At 54.1% G+C, this 18,642-nt stretch overlaps 6 protein-coding genes across 6 annotated transcripts; 4 read left to right on the forward strand and 2 right to left on the reverse strand.

Moving 5' to 3' along the window:
- Positions 1–275: 275 nt before the first annotated feature.
- B0T26DRAFT_726792 (cyclophilin-like domain-containing protein) lies at positions 276–2,310 on the forward strand. The gene has a single exon (XM_060442834.1). It carries the CDS (start codon positions 649–651, stop codon positions 2,233–2,235), a length of 1,587 nt encoding a protein of 528 aa, XP_060291585.1. The 5' UTR covers positions 276–648; the 3' UTR covers positions 2,236–2,310.
- Positions 2,311–3,946: 1,636 nt separating this feature from the next.
- Positions 3,947–6,893, forward strand: B0T26DRAFT_457184 (uncharacterized protein). The gene is made up of 2 exons (XM_060435132.1): positions 3,947–4,766; positions 4,819–6,893. Exons 1-2 carry the CDS (start codon positions 4,285–4,287, stop codon positions 6,629–6,631), a joined length of 2,295 nt encoding a protein of 764 aa, XP_060291586.1. The 5' UTR covers positions 3,947–4,284; the 3' UTR covers positions 6,632–6,893.
- A 1,263-nt stretch (positions 6,894–8,156) lies between these two features.
- On the reverse strand, positions 8,157–8,731 carry B0T26DRAFT_743735 (peptidyl-prolyl cis-trans isomerase-like 3; the record flags this gene model as incomplete). The annotated part of the gene is made up of 2 exons (XM_060444301.1): positions 8,157–8,588; positions 8,654–8,731. 2 exons carry the CDS (start codon positions 8,729–8,731, stop codon positions 8,157–8,159), a joined length of 510 nt encoding a protein of 169 aa, XP_060291587.1.
- Positions 8,732–10,793: 2,062 nt separating this feature from the next.
- On the reverse strand, positions 10,794–11,513 carry B0T26DRAFT_457226 (uncharacterized protein). The gene has a single exon (XM_060435134.1). It carries the CDS (start codon positions 11,366–11,368, stop codon positions 10,958–10,960), a length of 411 nt encoding a protein of 136 aa, XP_060291588.1. The 5' UTR covers positions 11,369–11,513; the 3' UTR covers positions 10,794–10,957.
- Positions 11,514–13,049, forward strand: B0T26DRAFT_457310 (uncharacterized protein). The gene is made up of 2 exons (XM_060435135.1): positions 11,514–12,477; positions 12,537–13,049. Exons 1-2 carry the CDS (start codon positions 11,659–11,661, stop codon positions 12,777–12,779), a joined length of 1,062 nt encoding a protein of 353 aa, XP_060291589.1. The 5' UTR covers positions 11,514–11,658; the 3' UTR covers positions 12,780–13,049.
- A 3,001-nt stretch (positions 13,050–16,050) lies between these two features.
- B0T26DRAFT_743737 (uncharacterized protein) lies at positions 16,051–18,356 on the forward strand (the record flags this gene model as incomplete). Its single annotated transcript, XM_060444302.1, has 8 exons — positions 16,051–16,053; positions 16,315–16,424; positions 16,455–16,743; positions 16,825–16,881; positions 16,930–17,612; positions 17,664–17,828; positions 17,913–18,117; positions 18,261–18,356. 8 exons carry the CDS (start codon positions 16,051–16,053, stop codon positions 18,354–18,356), a joined length of 1,608 nt encoding a protein of 535 aa, XP_060291590.1.
- Positions 18,357–18,642: the final 286 nt, after the last annotated feature.

An 18,642-nucleotide genomic window follows, 5' to 3' on the forward strand; every position in this document is an offset into this window, starting at 1 on the left:
TCGTGTCCAGCTCAGGGAAAACAGGTTGGGGATCAAAAGAATTGCTAGGTGGGTTGCGGTGTGATTGTCGATGCTGCGTAGCCGGACCAGGAGCTGGCGCTTTCTCCACTGGCAAGCTCCCCCCCAACCTGAATGGCCACCAGCTTGGCCCACGCTAGGGTATCCGTCCGTAGCACAGGTGCCTGTAGCCACATATGGCCCCGCATCCTGTTGGCGGCACAGCCACAGCCCAGACCAACTGATTGAAGAGGCAGTTACGCCTCAGTCCTGCTCGAGTGATCGACAGCGATCGATAAAGAGTAGATATTATGCTATATTAGCGACCAAAATTTCATTACTAATTGGATTTCTATGTACAGTGGGAATAGCAAGGTAAATTCCTCTCCATTCGCAGTTTACCGGTTATTTAATTCAGGTCAGGGCTGCACCTGTGGCTGGAAACTAGGTCCTGTGTTGAGCAGACCCCACCTGAAGCTTGGGAACCTTGCCGACCCCAGCAAGTGCCCTGGGTTTGCGATTTTGGGGGTCGATTTTCTGTCGCCTCTCAAGCACGCCACCAAACAACAATCGAATCGGAAGCTGGACGGGCACTTGACGCCGCGTATTGTCGCCTGACAGTATTTGCGCATTGAATTCGAAGGGTCGACAATGTCGACCATCTATGATCTCGAGCCACAGCCGACGGCATCCGTCATTATCCACACGACAGAAGGCGAGCTGTCTGTACAGCTCTTTGCGAAACAAACCCCGTTGACTTGCCGCAACTTCCTGCAGCTAAGCTTGGACGGATACTATGACCACACCATCTTCCACCGCCTGGTACCAGGGTTCATTCTCCAGGGCGGAGACCCAACCGGCACCGGCCACGGGGGCGAGTCCATATACGATGGCGGTGCACTCAGCGGAGATCTGGGTCCCTGGCCGATGGACCAGAGGAAAGGGAAAAATGCCGGCGAAATGGGCGTCAACTTCAAAGACGAGTTCCACTCGCGCCTAAAATTCAACCGACGCGGCCTCTTAGGCATGGCGAACGAGGGGGCGCCCAACACCAACAGCAGCCAGTTCTTCTTCACCCTCGGCAAAGCAGAGGAGTTGACAGGCAAAAACACCGTGTTTGGCCGGGTAGCTGGAGACACCATATACAATCTGGCTAGAATGGCAGAGGCAGAAGTTTCCGAGGGAAGCGAGCGGCCGCTTTACCCTGTTAAGATCACCCATATTGAGATCCTGACCAACCCCTTTGACGATATGAAGAAGCGCGAAAAGAAGTCTCGGGAGCTGCCGCAAAGAGCGGCGCCAGGAGACAAGAAGCAGAAGAAGAGAAAAGGGGGCAAGCAGCTCCTGAGCTTTGCGGATGAGGAGGGCGAAGGGGTCGACCTCCCTGTTATCAAAAAGGCCAAGTTCGATACAAGAATCGTGATGGATGTCGACGAGGAACCAGCTCAGCAGAGCGGGCCCAAGACAACGTCTACCACCAGGAAAGAGCCAAACCCTTCAAGTAAGGGGGACCGCGGACGAGAAAAGCCGGCAAAGGAAGCGCGGAGGAGCCCGAGCCCGCCACGCCCCGCCCCGGCGAGGAAGGAGCCGCCATTACCAGAGACCAGGGTATCTTCAAGCCATGAGCCGGAACCTCGGCAGAAGAAATCTCTTCTAGAGCGGACGAACGAAGAGATTGCGGCAATCAAGGCATCGATGAAACGGACAATCCACACGGAGCCGGTTAAAGAAAAGAAAAAGTCGGCCCTAGAACAGCTCATACCGGATACATCGATACGTGGGAGGAAGCGGAGGCCAGGGGCTGCTCAAGTGGGTACCAGGGAGGAACAGGAGGCTCTTGAAATTCTAAAGTCGTTCAAGTCAAAGCTGCTGCAAGCCCCTTCAGAAAAGACTGTGGTTCAGCCGCTGGCGCCTGAGGGGAAGGAGAAGCCTGGCGAAGAAGCTACGGCCGAAGAAGGGGAAGTATGCGACCTGCATTTCATCTCCAACTGCCAAAGCTGCCTTGCCTGGGACAAGCTCGAAGAAAAGGAAGAGAGTGACGACGAGGGGTGGATGTCACACAAGCTGAGCTTTGTCGCCGACAAACTGGGCAAAGATCTCAGCTACCGCAAAAAAGCCGAGGAGGAGCTGGTCGTGATTGACCCGCTGGAGAAAGCCAGAACTCTCAAGGAGGAAAAGAAGGCATCCCGAGACGCCCGGTCTGGTGCCACGTCCAGAGCGTGGGACCGTCGGCGTTGAAGACCATAGTCTCTGGAGAGAGAGTAAAGACTGTCATGATTAATTTAACGCTATAATATACCCCCGTATGCTCTATACTCTGGTCGCTGCGTGACTGGATGTTTCTGATATTCTGCTTTGAGTGTGCGTGCGACCAGGCGGACGGTTGCCGAGCTAGGAGAGGCGACCACGGCTATCCGTACTTGGGTTGTGTTCCCGGAGACGAATCATGGAACCTGTTTTCTACTGATGGTGCCGGTGAAATTGCTCCGTTAGTGACATAACGTTGGAAAATTAGCATCTTATTTTCTTCAAGTTGTTTAATTTTTAGAAGGTTTGTTACAAGCCTTTCATTATCGCAGGGGATTTAATTGTGATTCTACCCCTCGATTCTTTGGAGCCATCCACTTGACAGAATAGTATAAAGCACGGATAGGTACCTAGGTAGACAAACAGACAAATATAGGCTGTTCTGGTCTAATGAAATATTGTAATCGCTCCTAGCCTTGGGGCTGAACTCCTTGTCCCTATCCTGATTATTTGTTCTTGGCCTTTTGAGGAGTAAAGTTCCACCATGTTAAACATCGTGGGGTAGTTAATACCCAAGGTATCCATATTCATCTTCACCCAGTATCCTGTAGCAATAAGAAGAAACACAATCAAGGTGTCCCGGTCTTTATTGTTAGGCTGCCGTAAAATTGTAACGTAAAATTGTAACGAATAGCAAGAAATTATGCATAGCCTATTGTACTAAGATGGGCCCTATGTTCCTATGTTTTGTTCCTATGTTTTGAAGGCATTGTTGATAACCTGGTGTCCTTCTTAGCGGTGCCCCAATCCTTTGGGAGGTTGCTGCGATTTCATCAAGTTCTGTGCAACCAGCCGCTAAACCAACAGCAAGGCGCGGTTATTGTTTCCACGCAGGCCTTATGTGCAAGGTTCCCGTCACCAATGCGGATATCTCGGCTCTCGGTGACTATTAGCTCATTTTTAGCCCAAAATTAAACTGTGGCCTTTAAACTCGCGTCGCTGGCAGGCGTCTTATTCTTTGCACGGGCTTCACCTCAACACTCAAGCTTGTCAACCCCACACGGTTAACTCGCGGGAACAGGCCCGCGTTAGTGACTACCGTGGCCCGTGATTGGCCCGGCAAGCGAGAATATCGCTGCTCGGTTTTGATTGATCTCGATCACATCGCCGGCTGAGTGAACATCCACCGCCGCCAAATGTCAGTCCAGTTGTTCGCTGGAACCTCAGTGTCTGACCACTCGCCTCGACTCGCTTCTTCGCCACGGGTTGCCATCGTCGCTCTTCATCGCGCCCTGTACTGGTGTTGTCGCAAAATCCCGATCTTCGCTCCTTTCTTCGTCAGACTCGCAGAAGGACTAAGCTGAGGCAGCAGCGGCGGCGGGCGAAAGACACACCGAACAAGGCTCCCTCAAACCTTGCATTCCGCATCGCTGGCGTCGAGGCCCAAGAGGAGCCCGCGGCATTGAGCACCCGCACCACCACCGAGACACCTGCCTACCCTACCCGCCCCATCTATCTCACCATCTTCAAAGACGGCGCCTTGTCCTGCGACAGACCACCCCTTCGCCCTTGTCGTCCCGCAGCCGACAATACCGGCGCCCTCGGCCGTGCTAGACCATCCTGAGACGACCTGATGCAAAGCTTAGGCAGTCTCCAACGAAAAGCGACAGGAATTTGAGCCCGGCTTTATAACTATATAAGGTGAACGAAGGCGTTGACAGTCACTGCTGGAACCGCCTATACGTCTTGGCGTACGATCGAGAATCCGCGAACGCGCCCCTGTTGTCATCATCACAAACCCAACCGCGAGCGCGATAGACTGCCGCCGAAACTTTTTGAGGAAGCCCCGTAGGTCCACGATACAGAATTCCAGGCCGGTGTGTGGTGGTTGGCGTGCTGCAAAAACGGCCCCATCTCGGGACTGGGTCTGGAAAAGGATACTCGCATCTCCCTCTAGCGACCGGGAACTCTTGAGTCGCTTGCGTGAGTCGCTGCTGGCTGTGTCGGGCTTCTCGAGTCCGACATCGTCTGGCTGAACGCATGCTCGCGCCTGTTATGTCGTCGCCAAATCCTAGAAAACGACCAGCCCCCGGCACTGCTCCTATGGTGCCTCTGACACAGATGCAGCAACAATTTTCTCCCGTGCAGCCGGACCAGTTATTCAGGTGGAACGGTGCCGCAGATAGCAGCGGCTTTGTCGAGTCAACGTCGCCAACAGTAAACTCATTCCCCATGATGTCACAGTCTGGCCAATACGGACAAGCAGTTCCGACGCCTTCAACGGCACTTGCGCGCCGGCAGAACAACCGTGCTCTTGTGCCCTCCGCCAGTAGGCTGCCCTTCGACAATGTCCCTGAAGTCTGGAGCGGCTTTACCGAGGACCCAGCGTTCCTCTCGGGCTCAAACGGGGCGCCAGGGGAGCATGACAGTGTCGAGCACCTCGAGGAGCTGGCCCAGCGAGCGAAGAGAGAGGCGCAGACGAAAAGGAAACAAATCCCTCCTTTCGTGCAGAAACTGAGCAGGTTTGTCAGACCCGTGAAAATCACTACGAGATGCATACTCATTGTCACATAGCTTCCTTGACGAATCACGGAACACGGAGCTCATTCGGTGGTCCGACAAGGGGGATTCCTTCGTTGTTCTAGACGAAGATGAATTTGCAAAGACGCTGATTCCAGAGCTCTTCAAGCACAACAATTACGCCTCGTTCGTGCGGCAGTTGAATATGTACGGGTTCCATAAACGAGTGGGCCTCTCAGACAACTCTATGAAGGCAAGCGAGAGGAAAAACAAGAGCCCAAGCGAGTACTACAACCCGTACTTCCGGCGTGGTCACCCGAACCTGTTGTGGCTCATAAACAAGCCAAAAAGCGGCAACAACAAGAAGAAGGGGAAGAAGGACGACGGCGATATGGAGAGCGACGAAGACGGTATAGTCGAGGAGACGTACACAAGTCAGAGCGTGCCAGTGGTTCCCATGGCCAGAGGCGCCTCGGTTGTCAATGAGGTTGGGCCGCTGCAAAAGAAAGACCTTGTGCAGGTCAGGACCCAGCTGGATAGACTCCAGCAACAGCAGACGGCGATATCTTCCATGCTTTCCAAATTACGGCAAGAGCACACCCAGCTCTACCAGCAAGCCGTCATGTTCGAAAACATGCACGAACGGCACGAGAATTCGATCAATGCAATATTGAACTTTCTAGCCAACGTTTTTAGGAAATCGTTGGAAGAACAGGGCGGTGCGCAGAGCGTGCAGGATCTCCTGGCGAGCATCATCCCAAACGCGCAGGGGCATGCTTCGGCTCAGATACCTCGCGGCGGCGTCGTTGAGATAAACGACTTCATCCCACAGTCCCAAAAGGTGACGGCAATGAACACACCGAAGCGCCAGCAACGCTTGCTGCCGCCAATACCGCATCAAGCAAGCAAGGCCAGCACCATGTCCCCCTCCCCAACGCCCGCCGCCACCACCCCCCAACCGTCATACCAAAGGCCTCAAATGGGGTCTGTGACGGAGGTTTTCGACACCTCTCCCGGTGACAGTTCCTCGCCAGCCTACATTAAGAACGAACTGCAAAACAATCCCCAGGAGGGCATGATGAAGATCATCCAGGACACCAACGCGGTCAACAACAATACCTCGGGGATTGACCTGCCGAATGTCGCTGCTAAGACGTCCACGAACATGAGCAACGACCAACGCAGCAAGATGCTCAGTATCATGGCTGGCCAGATGCCAAACCGCGCTACCACCTCCACCCCTAGCTCGCACGTCCCGACTCCGGCCCCACCGGCCCCAACTCCAGTAGCCTTCCAAAATTCCAACGTGTCTCTCTCCCCGATCTTGTCTTCTATGGCTCCTCCGTCTTTGCATAATGTCCAGGCCACACAAGCGGACCTCGACGTCCTGCAGCAGCTGCAAAGCGACCAAGCCAACCAAATCAACCACCTGTCCAGCCTGCTCGGCCCCCTGAGCCCGTCCGGCCAGATCCCCGGCATCGACGACAGCGGGAACCCGAGCTTCTTTGACAACGTCGACTACGAGCAGTTCATCAACTCGAACGCCTTTTCGGACCACCACTATGACACCAGCTTCGCGGGTCTGAACGGCACGGGGGATACCAGCGACTTTGATTTCAGCCTCGACGGGGTCGGCGCCGGCGGCGTCGGCTTGTTCCCTGCGCCCGCCGATCAGGCGACGGCCACTGCCGGTGGTGTTAGCGATCACAATTCTGCTGCTGCTAGTGCAGCCGCCACGTTCGAGCCGGGCCGCGTCTTTGAGACGCACTCCACCTCAGACACGCCCAGTCCGTCGGGCACCGAGGAGATCTTCCGCAATGACCTGGGCAGCCCGGAACGCGATGCTAAGCGCCGCCGTAAGGGTTGAGATTGAGGAGTTGCGACGATTATGATATCTCTCCCGTTTGTGAACCGTGGGGGCGGTGGCGTACACTTGCTTTGCTTATTTCTGGGGATGGCGCTTCGGAGTTTTCTTCTTGCCTTGCCCTGACTTCCTCTCCCTTCTACCTTTTTATCTTGGGGCGGCGGCGTCATGGGCCGGCAGGCAGGAGGGCACGGGGACTAGTGCAACACGGGCTGGGCTGGGACTAGGTCGGGCTTAGGATCTTAGGATCTGTAAGCATAGGCAGGTTTACTCTCACACACACGCACACACATATATGCACATATAGGATAGGCACAGCGAGAAGAATAGTAGGAGAGGCCGAGCTCTTAGCATTTCGGAAGATGTTTTTCCTTAACATTAGATATCCCTGAACAAAATTTCAGATTCAAGGGCTTTTTCTTTCTCATCTTTTTTCTCTTGCCGGTTTTTTTCTTCTCGTTTTTATTTACATATTTGGGGGGGAAGAGACAGGCGATATTGACGAGGTATGGACGGGACGAGATGGGATGTTTGATGAACTTTTGGGTGGTTTTTTGTTGTTTCTGTCTTTTATTTATCGGTGGTGGTCCCTAAACTTTTACTTCTCTTGTTCAATTTTGATTACTCGTTCGCGGGGAACAGAGGGACGCGGTTTTCTTTTTTGGTGGTCCGGGGTTCACACAAGATTTGGAAAGGTCATAAATAAAGAGATAAGAAATATACGACTTGATGACTCTTACTCTTGTTTGTTTACCCTGTCTGGAGTGTTGGTTGTGTGTTGTTTTGGATTGATTCTGGTGAAGTGGGGAGTGAAATCAGGTAACGAACGCGTAGGACGGGGCAGGTGGCCTTTCAGACTTTGACTCCAGTTCGAGACAAGGTGAACGGTTTCTGTGCCACTGTGGTTTGATACCCAGGGTACGGAGCAGATACGAGACAAACAAAGCAAAATTTTGTTGTGTAGTCACAGCTTTGGAATACTAGTACTCTGTTTAAATTTATCATTCTTATTCATAATTCTTTATCTATGTCTGGCTCCTGGAGTGACTCTTGATTGTCTTGAGTTCGATACAAGGTTGCTTCTTTACTAAGACTTGTGAGGCCAACGGCCTGCCTCTGCTTTGATTGGCTTTTGTCTAATTTGTCTGGTATTCATAGACGAGCTGGCTTTTGACTTTAAAAAGTCTAAAAGGCCAGTGCGAGAGATCAGGCAGGCAGGTTTGATCACCTGATTACGGAGCATTGAATAGGAAGCGGCCGTGGCTGCCAAAGTCGCTTTATAGTCCGAATGCCTCTATGATCACGCATGTGCATGTCTAACTTCTTATGCTGGGTTTGTAACGAGCTCAGCCTGTAACAGCGCAACAAGCTGTCGTTCGCTGACTCAATAGCCCGCTATGCTGCCTGGATACGATAACCCCTAGAACGAGCCCAGCACTGTTTTATGTGCCACTTTGGATGTAATAGATGAGCGCGCAGAGAAGCCTGCAAAAGTGGACCGCCTGACAGCCCTGTCCTGTGTCTCGCATCACGCCGCCAGCGGGTTTGCGTGTATCGTGACGTTGATTATGTGGACTGGTTCCTTGGGGCGGTTCTTCTTGTCGATCTCAACCTGCTCGATCTTGGCCAGCGTGTCGAGGCTGTCGTCGCCCAGCAGCTTCCCAAAGACGGTGTTTAGCCCATCCAGGTGCGGCGCACGGTCAAACAAGACAAAAAACTGGCTGCCGTTGGTCCTGGGGCCCTTGTTGGCCATGCTGAGCACTCCGCGGCCGTGGTGCTGCAGCGCCGGCCGGATCTCGTCCTCGAAGCCCTCGGCGGCGCTGAAGATGGAGCGGCCACCCTTTGGGTTTTCTGGGGGATACGGATGCGCCGGCGCGCCAGTCTGGGCCATGAAGCCGGGTATCACCCGGTGGAAGGGAGACTCGTCATAATAATTGGACGCGCAGAGGGCGAGGAAGTTCTGAGGGTGACGTGTTGGCTAAGCTGGAAATCGGAAAGGGATGTAGCTTTTCAGAGCGGGCTTACCTCGGCCGTCTTGGGGACGCTCTCACAGAACATCTCGATTTTGAGGTCCCCGAGATTTGTGTGCAGAGTTACAGACATGGTTAGTGGGGGTGGAAAGCAAGGCTGTCAAAGTCGCGATCGCGCCGTCGTTCCTTACCCCGTGGTTTAATTCAGTACGCGATGAGAAAAACAGCTCTGGGCAGAAAATGGCCCCACCCCCTGCCCAGTTGACGTCTAACGCCAAGCAAAGATCCACGTGGGGAAGCTATGGCCGCATTTAGGTACTCTCTGCCGCGAGGTACTGTTTGTTAGCGGCCAGCAGCCGAACTGTGTTGGTGACCCTGATTGAACCTGACGTACACTAGAAATGCATGAATGCACCTAATAATGTGACTTGGGCCGCTTTGATGGCCCGGCCCCCACCGACTGGAGACCGGGGAAGGTCGCGCAGATCCCCCATCAAACTTCAAACCCCCAAAGCTCAATCTAGACTTCACCGATTGACGACATCATCCTCGGGTTTGTTTTGGATAAAATCCAACATGAGTAATCCATTCCACTCAACCTCGGGAAACATGAGGGTAAACTCCCTTGGGATGGCTCGGGACTAAATGTGGTACATACAGGCCCTAGTATCGGCAAGACACACCAACATGGAACTGTACCCGAAAAAGATCCACAAATCACCTCGACTCCAGAGGTCAATAAGTCACCCGCGGCTAGGTATGTAAGTCTCGTGTCATATTACAAGAGGCTAGAGAGGAAGAAACAGTCCAAGCGTTCAAGCTGCCTGCCTGGTGTACCATGACGGGAAAGGCGATCAAGCGGTCAGTCATTTAGGGCTTCTCGCATTTGGATGGAGTCGGCTCTTCTTCGTACGGGTACTGTGCATGATGTAGGTGGTCAACCGTTCCGTTGTTGATACCGAAATCCGGAGACTGGGCCGAGGTCGATCATCAGGGGTTTCAACTGAACTGTTAACATAGGGCCCGACTACTGCAGGAACGATACAATATATTATCATAACTTGGTTTGACGTTGGATTCCCTGCGACGGGAGGACGGTGGTCTAATCAGCCCCGGTGCTCTCCAGGGGAGGCATTCCATGGCACCATCCTGATTGCGATGCACACCCGACCCTGCTGGGCCATCTCACTCACGTCCTCCGCATCCGCCCACCTACCCACCCACCCACATTCTCATCGATGCGACCCGCGCTGGGAAACTTCGCGGGACGGCAGGATGACAGGTCATTGGGCCAATTGCCAATTGCTGCGGCTCAGGTCTCGCAACGGGCACCCACTCAGGGCGTAGTGTGTGGACTGCACTGTGCTGTAATGTACACGTTTATGGTGGTATGCCTGACTTTGATGTTGTCAGCGCAAGGCTGCCTCTGCCTCATCCAATTCACTTGCAGTTGGCATTTCGGGACTGTTCATCGCAATTGCACATGACCCAAGAGCGTTTTGGATTTATATTTACATCAATCAGGAGGGTTGGGAGACATCAGACTAAAATACATGTGTAGATTGATTAGACCCAGTGACTCTGAACCAAGTCAACCTGCTCTCGCGAAGTGTTCCAGTCACAACGGCCTTGCCGCACCCAGAGGTACCTCATGCTGTGTGTATCGTCAGGTCATACCGTAGGTACCGCATACTACGAACTCCGAACTCGACCAGACAATCGCCCTGTTCGCGTGCGACTGGCCCGGCGAGGGGCACGAACAAGAAGGCGGTTCCCCCGGTGCGGCACGGTCCAAACGATCAAAGAACGGGGTTTAAGGCCTGGTTCTGATACATAGAGGTCCAACAAGGACGGCTCCCAGAGGCAAGGCGAAGGCGAAGGCGACAGGGCGGCGAGAGATCCCGTGCAGTTGAGAAGCCGATGGAAGTCTGAACCGAACAAGGAACGAGACAACCCACCTACCTACCTCACCACTAACCACTAACCCAAGCCAAACATACCCCGACCACGGCGGCTCGAGGTGTCTTTCCATTTGAGGTGGCCCCCTGTCGTCCTGCGACCCAACAACAGCTCCGAAAAAATAAGCCTGGCCTGCAGCTGGCGCCTCAGCAGTAACCTAGGTTCCTTAGTACGTACTGTAGCACTGTGGGCTGCAAGCGACTGCCGCGTGCTTTATTAGTGAAGTGACGGTACATCCGCGCGCAGCGTCTCACCACCTTCCCAAGGTAAATCCGCACACAATCCGAACCGGGCCAGCCAGAGCCACAGCATACCTTCCTTACCTAGGCGACAACATTGCCCACGCAACTTGCACGGCAGCCACGATATCAATCGCGAAGCACCGGCGCTCTCTCTCAGTCTAGCGGCGGCGGCAATCCCATCCACCCTCAGTAATGCTCAAAGCTCCCTTATCCTTATCGACAGCAAGTCCCTGCGACGTCCAAAGCCAGAGCCGGGTACCCCTCACCTCGAATCCCACTGCCCTGCCCGCAGTCTGCACCAGCTCGAGGTCCGCCAGCCAACTCCACCACAACGCATCACACCCGCCCGATCCCCAGCCAAGTCTCAGCCGCCCCGAGTCGCGGCGAGGCCCGCCTCTGGTGACAGCTTCATGAACGGCGACGGCCGCCGCGCCTGCGCTCCTCCTCCTCCTCCCTCTTCTCAACGACGACGACGACACCGTCCACCCCCGACGCAGCACCCCGCCCTCGCCAACCGCGGGCGCTGACGCCAGGATGAATGCGTTAAATGCCCCTGCCACGGTTCGCATCTCGGGCCCGCCCAACAGCAGCTTCCTTGTCGGCTACCCGGGCATATCCGCGACGCTGGTGAGTCTATGTCCGCGTACTGCATTTCCTTTCTTGCCCGTCGCATGCCCCCCTGCAGCCCATCCGCCGCGCACAAAGCGGTGCCAACCTTGGATTGCGAACTGGCATATACGCCCGTCTATCGCGGCCCGCTCCGTGCTGACAGCGCTCGTGTGCGCAATCGTAGCCTAGGATCGTGGGCAAGGTCGAGATTCGGCCAGGCGCAGGCTATTCGGCCCCCGTCAGTGTGTCGATGGTGCGCATCTGCCTCCAGCGGCGAGAGACGATACACCCCGCGGCCGAGAATGTCGCCAAGCGCCACCTCGGCACCCCGCGGCGCGAGACCATGGACCTGGTCGGCAAGGAGGTCCTACTCTTTCGCTGCGTGTCGGGCAAGGAGGCGGAAAGCGTGATCGCCATGGACTTGCCCTTTCAGATATTCATCCCGTTTGGGCGCGGCGGCGAGGAGATCAACCGCCGCATCCCACCAGCGAGTTTACAGCTACCCAGCCGGACCGCTGAGACTTTCTACGAGCTGGTTGTCACGGTGCAACAGGGACAGAGTATACAGAACCGATACACATTCCCAATCCCGCTCCAGCGGTACGACACCCTATCGACCTTCGGCATGTACAATCGCCCAGAAGAAAAGGCCGTCACGGCAGACAACATCGTGACACTAGGCATATCCCTTCCCAAGTGGAGCTACGGCCCCCTGGACCCCATTACCGTCTACATCAAGCTGGCGCCCAACCCGGACTGGCTGAGCAAGGCGAGGAGGGTGACGATACAGAAGATCACCCTGGCCATCGAGGAGGAGATAACTTACAACCCCGAGGGAGACGAGCCGACTAAGAAGATCAACAAAATCGCAAAGCACACGCAACCGGTAGGGACTAAGATGCCCGAAACCGGATACGTGACCAACCTGGGGTTGGTGTTCCCTGCGCGCGATCTCAGAGACCCGGACGGCATCATCAAACGAGGGAAGCCCCAATTCCCCATGTACGAGGTGACAAGCTTCACAACAACATCGACGCTGTACAAGATCGAGTTCTTCTTGACTATCAAGGTATGTTTGCGCACTGCAGCGCGTCGCTTTCTGAACTAATGGCTCACTGTTTTCCCTAGGCGCACATGACTTCAGCGCGCGACATTACGCTCCGCCAGCCGATTGTAATATGTCCAATGGACCAGCAGGCCTGCAAGGAAGAGATGAATGCGATCGAACAAGCGGCGAAGGACGCCTCACATGTCGACCCCAACAACCCGCTCCTACCGGACCGCACCATCATCCTCGCGAGCGAGAGGGAAGCGATACGGCACCTCGGGCTATGCGAGGTCGCAGGTGTCAAGAAGATGCTCATCGAATGACGGGCCGTGCAAATTGCGTGTCTGAGACATTTGGCTGGGGGACCGGCCAGGACGCAGATATGTCTGTCTCTGCACCATCTGCCACTCGAGACGGGTCCGCCCCAAAGTCTTTCGCGCGAAGCTGAGCCGAGATATGCTCACACGACCGGAGGACCAGGACCCAGAGCACTCGACTACTTTTGGGTGTTACTTGCCGCCACAAAACACTGTTCAGATGAATCTTGTGTGTGTGTTGGCAGACGGGGATACGGCCCCTCTCGGGCTCCAGCAAGTCTAGCTAATCCCAAGTGGCCTCGACTTAGTCCGTCTGTTACGACGGAGGGTGAACAAACCGCCCCCGCCTACGGTACGGTTGTGGCTGTCGAGTTACACATGAGCGAAGCCTTTTATTCGAACATCGATACGGAACTAGACCAAGGCTCTCGGGAGAAAAAAAAAGAGGCCTGAAATATGTTTAGAGCTTATCCGGCCACAACCCAGCAGCCTTGAGGGAAATAGGGAATGTGACCTACCTACCTACTTCAATGTTGATGAATTAATTTAAGGGAAGCAGTGATTTTTTTTCTTCTTGAAGAAAAGAAATTCATCTACCGGCGCGGGTTTAGCTTTGGCATTCTTGCTCGAGTTTTCTTCCGTGTTGGTTCTGTTTTGGCTAGGGGTTGGTTGGTTCTGGGAGTGGCTTCTGGTGTTTACTGGAGACGTGGCTGGAACACTTGGGAGGGGGGAGGAATGGGATGGGATGGAATGGGCGGCGGATTTGTTGTCATGAGTTCTTGGGTTTTTTGGTTCATGTTTTTCTACTCTGGATATCATGTCCGCTGCCTCCTGTTCTGGGGGTGTGGAACTTGGGTTGATGTCGTAGGACGGTGGCTTGGGTCTTGTGTTTGATGAGGGAGTCTGTGTGTGAGAGAGGGAGAGACGGTGGTGAGGCTTGTCGATAAGGGTGATGGGTTTCTCTCTTTGCCACTCATGATGAGATGATGATGATGACGATGGGGGTGTTTCGTGTATATATTGTTCTTACAGTTAGCAAAAGCAAAGCAAACCGGCGAGCCTAGGAGACGGAAATTGGAGTGCCGGCGCCATGCATGGATGGCGGCGACTCTGGTTTCTGGCTGGACCTGGGCAACTGGGCTTTTGTTGCGGATCGATCTTATCGGACAGAGACATGTTGAGGAAAGAAATGAAAACTGCCTAACTCTACCTTACTTAGATCAGATATTTTACCTAGTGGGTGTTATCTACTAGAAGGAATACTCCTTACTATGTACATAAAGTCAATCACACCCATGGTATTTACCTGGTCTGCTCCGGTGTTACGTGTACAGGGCCATACGTCCTAGACACCTTTAATTCAACTTCCTTCAGCCGGCCTCACCTAAAACCAAAATTGGTCATCAATGATCAAACTTCGCTTTCGAAACAACCTTTTGATCTCGGTTCAGACAATTCCCGACTTGCAGCTTTCTCGTAAACCATGGAAGCCGAAATGGGAATGCTTGCAGTTAAGCGCGCGTGCTTAGAGGGACCGGGCTCTAGGACCAACGTTCCGACCTAGTTTGACTGCAGTACGGATACGGACTGTCACGGAATAAAATCATTGCGGCCATTTGGGAAATAGAGACGTACAATCCCAAAATAAAAAGGTATGAATAAGATCGCTCGATGCCTCTTCACAAGGTAGCTGCAAAGCTCCCAGTCTTGGGTATAGATCCTATGACCAGAAACCGACACTAACATACAGGCCGCCAAGGCTGGATTGTCAATCTGAAGGAGGCAAGGCGACCAATGAAGAGAGGCGTCCGTCTATGGCTGCCACAGCCCTCGACACAATATCTATTACTATCTACTGTCATCACAGAAAAGCGCGCGTCAAGCTAGAACCACCAGGCCTTGTTACCACCGCATCGTCGTCAACGTCCACCACTGACCGAGCATACCAACGGGCCGGCTTGGCCATGTAAGTAGATAGTCCAGGACATCGCGGCAGTGACGGACGGCCATGTCGACTGTACCGGTACATCGCATCGGCTTCACTCAGCTCGTCGGGCCACGGAACGACTCGAACGAGCGTTACCGAGTTAAGTATGTATTGTTCCAACCAGATCGTACATCTAACCGGCGCCTAGTCAGAGCTAACTAATGTGTATCAGCATCGTCTTGGTTCGTGGCTTGAGGGGCCATCCCAAGCGCACTTGGGAGCAGGACAGCCAAGATGCAGCCGATGAGGGCGTGACGCCCTCCCCGCTGCCCAGGAGGCCCACGAATCTCTTATGGCCACGAGCGCCGCCGGCAGCCGAAATGCAGACCAGCGAATCAGCCTCGGCTTCCTCGCCCAAGGTTTTCTGGCCCAACGACTTCCTCGTCGACGACATGCCCGAGGCGAGAGTGTGGACGTACGGCTACGACGCCGATGTCATTGGCGACATGTTCAAAACAGCCAGCAAGAACAGCATCTCACAGCATGGCTAAGACCTCGCCGCGCGTGCCGAGCGCGAGATTGATAACCCGGACCCCATCATATTTTTGGCGCACAGCCTCGGCGGGATAATCGTCAAAGACGTATGTCTCTGGTGGTGTTATGGGTGTGTGCTTGGTCAACCATATGCTTACAGTGAGATGCAGGCAATTCACCGATCAGAGGAATGTCGAACGCGATCCAAATACGTCGTCTTCCTGGGGACCCCCCATAGGGGTAGCGAATCTGCTCGCTAGGGAGATATCGCCTCAAACCTTGCGTCGCTGGCTCTGCAGGACTCCAACAGCAAGATTATTGGCGCACTAGAGGTGGATAGCGAGGTGCTCAACATGATTCACGAAAAGTTCGTCAAGACCATAGTGTCGGATAAAATCCACGTGTACTCATTCCAGGAGGCCCAGGGAATCTCAGGGATTAGAGGACTCGGCGGCAAGGTATAGATGCACATTTACCTCGTCTTGTCCACATACATCCATGGCTAATCACGCACTGGTGCGGTTAGGTTGTCGACGACTACTCTTCGAAGCTTGACATGCCTCGCCCACTCGAAATCGTGGAGAGCATTGACGCGAACCATGTGCAGATGGTGAAATGTAGCTCTCGGGCAGACCCCCAATATCGCGCCATTGTTGGCGTTCTTAAGAAGTTCGTTCGAAGCCTACCCGGAGCTACGATAACCAATACTCTCCCTTCATCTCATGGTCAGTACAATATATCAGTGGAACCTAATACCTCGTATCCGGCCTCGAATTTTGGCGCGAATTACCTGTAGGCGGCTTGGGTAGTGCTGGGATGGTGTGGAGGTTATACTTTTAGGTATCTCACAATGTCATTCAGTCGATGTGTGCCCTGGGGCCATGGACTTGCTTGTATCTTGTATTTAAACGCCCCCCTTCTATAACTCCCCGACTGCAGATTTAGACCTGGCTATGTTAGTTTCGAGATGCTAATGGATGAGATATAGGCCCTGCCACTCAACCTCATTTCTATCTCCCGATGACACAGAATTCAGGCTTTGTTGGACGCGAGTCAACGCTGAAATCGCTCAAGAAAAAGCTCTTTCTCGATGGTGGGTGTCGGACCGTCGCGCTCCACGGACTGGGCGGCATGGGTAAAACCCAAGTGGCTCTCCAGCTGGCGCACTGGGTCAAGACCAGCAAGCCCGGGTACTCGGTCTTCTAGGTGCCCGCAATAAGTGAAGCGAGTTTCGGGCGAGCTTATGCCGAGATTGCAAGAGAGCTTTCCATTCCCAAGGCTAGCGACAAAGAAGACGTCAAGGAGTCGGTCAGGCGACACTTGAGCTCGAAAAGCGCTGGGCAATGGTTCCTCGTCGTCGACAACGCAGACGACAACACCATCGTGGTTGGAGACTCCAGCAGCGACAAGTCAACAGGCATGTGCGACTACCTGCCCGAGAGCGAAGCCGGCGTGACTTTGTTTACGACACGCTCCATGGAGGTGGCTGTCGGCGTTGCGAGCTCCGACGTAGTCGAGCTAGGCGATATGAGCCCGGAAGACGCGACCAACCTCCTGGAAAAGTCTCTCATAAGGAAAGACTCGATCTAGAGCGGGACTAAAGCAGCCGACTTACTGGCCGAGCTCGAATACCTCCCCCTGGCAATCGTCTAAGCTGCAGCGTACCTAAACGTGAACATGGTGCGCGTCGCCCAGTATCTTAAACTACCCCGGGGCACCGAACAGGATTTGGTCGGCTTGATGAGCAGAGAGTTCCCGGACAATACACGGTACAAGGAGTCGCATAACGCCGTCGCGACTACATGGCTGGTGTCTTTTGAACAAATTCGAAAGTCTAATACTATTGCTGCTAACTTGCTATCTTTCATCACCCATATCGAGCCAAAAGCGATTCCGATGTCTCTCTTGCCCCACCCCGAGTCAGACGTGCAAATGGTCGATGCTATCGGCACACTCTGCGGGTACGCTTTCCTCATCCGACGGGAAGGCGACAGTGACGTGTACGACATGCACAGCCTCGTGCACCTGGCGACGAGGATCTGGGTCCAGGAGCGCGGAGCCTGGGATCAAGAGGCCCGCAAGGCAATTCGCCATATCGAAGAGGTCGTCCCCTGGGTCAACTACGAGAACCGACAGTCATGGAGAGAGTGCATACCACATTCTATCAAGATACTGAAGGGTGGCGAAGGGCTGGACATGCGAAAGAGGGCTGAGCTGCTTCTCTGGGTTGGGCGGTGTCTCGATTATGATGGCCGGACTAAGGAAGCCCTGAGGTGTCTTGAGGAGTGCCAGCAATGGTGTAGAGCCTACCTTCCGGAAGACGACCCCTTTCTACTGGCAACACAACACGATCTCGCATTAACATACCTAAAAAGCGGGTAAGTCAAACAAGCGGTTAAGTTGCTCGAGCACGTCGTAGCCGTACAAAGCAAGTCGCTCGCCGAGGACCACCCTAGCCGAATATTATCGCAATATAATCTCGCATTAGCATACCGAGAAGACGGGCAAGTCAAACAAGCGGTTAAATTGCTCGAGCACGTCGTAGCCGTACAAAGCAAGTCGCTCACCGAGGACCACCCTAGCCGACTATTATCGTAATATGATCTCGCATTAGCATACCGAAAGAACGGGCAAGTCAAATAAGCGGTTAAGTTGCTCGAGCACGTAGTACAAGTAAGAAGCGCGCTCGCCGAGGACCACCCTGACCGACTAGTATCGCAATATACTCTCGCATCGGCGTACCGAAAGAACGGGCAAGTCAAACAAGCGGTTAAGTTACTCGAGCACGTCGTGGATGTAGATAGCAAGACGCTCGCCTACGACCACCCGGACCGACTAGCATCACAGCACGAGCTTGCGCTCGTATATAGAGACGACGGGCGGGTCAGAAAGGCGCTTGAATTACTCGAGCACGCCGTGGCCGTACGAAATAAGACGCTCGCCCACGACCACCCCGACTGGCTGCATTCAGAACGCGAACTCGCCAAAACTCGGTCTCTGATTTCGAATGGTGACCACGGCGCTAGCCCGACTATTCCATTGACGCCGCTTCCTTCATCTCCCGCTATCCCGATCAAGCGAAAGGCTCAACCGGAGCCCAATCCTACCAGACGACAGCGTAGGAGACGGTTGATGGAGTGCAAGTATTGGAGCTGATGTGTCTCGATGGACGGTATTGCTGGAAGGCATCACCGATGGGTCAACCGATTGCGCAGGGCTAGCGGGAGTAAGAGGGACAGTTGGGTAGGTAGACATTTCAGTCTCCGTCGGTTGCAAGGGCCGTGGATCTGCGTCAGTGCTAAAATTGTGCACCATTATTAGAGAATCGATCAGCAAGCCCAAAGACCACGCCAGAGCCGGTAGACAAATCTAGGCTCGTGGGTTTTGCCTAGTCAGGGACGGCTGCGA

The sequence above is a fragment of the Lasiosphaeria miniovina genome, assembly GCF_030549165.1.
Source record: "Lasiosphaeria miniovina strain SMH2392-1A chromosome Unknown B0T26scaffold_7, whole genome shotgun sequence".
Lineage (NCBI taxonomy): Eukaryota > Fungi > Ascomycota > Sordariomycetes > Sordariales > Lasiosphaeriaceae > Lasiosphaeria > Lasiosphaeria miniovina.

Bases quoted from the DNA above. Each gene is read 5' to 3' on its own strand.
- B0T26DRAFT_726792 (XM_060442834.1), top strand. From the start codon at position 649: ATGTCGACCATCTATGATCTCGAGCCACAGCCGACGGCATCCGTCATT.
- B0T26DRAFT_457184 (XM_060435132.1), top strand. From the start codon at position 4,285: ATGCTCGCGCCTGTTATGTCGTCGCCAAATCCTAGAAAACGACCAGCC. The intron at 4,767-4,818 runs GTTTGTCAGACC...ATTGTCACATAG, and splicing joins TTCGTGCAGAAACTGAGCAG to CTTCCTTGACGAATCACGGA.
- B0T26DRAFT_457226 (XM_060435134.1), bottom strand. From the start codon at position 11,368: ATGCGAACCGTGGCAGGGGCATTTAACGCATTCATCCTGGCGTCAGCG.
- B0T26DRAFT_457310 (XM_060435135.1), top strand. From the start codon at position 11,659: ATGGTGCGCATCTGCCTCCAGCGGCGAGAGACGATACACCCCGCGGCC. The intron at 12,478-12,536 runs GTATGTTTGCGC...TGTTTTCCCTAG, and splicing joins AGTTCTTCTTGACTATCAAG to GCGCACATGACTTCAGCGCG.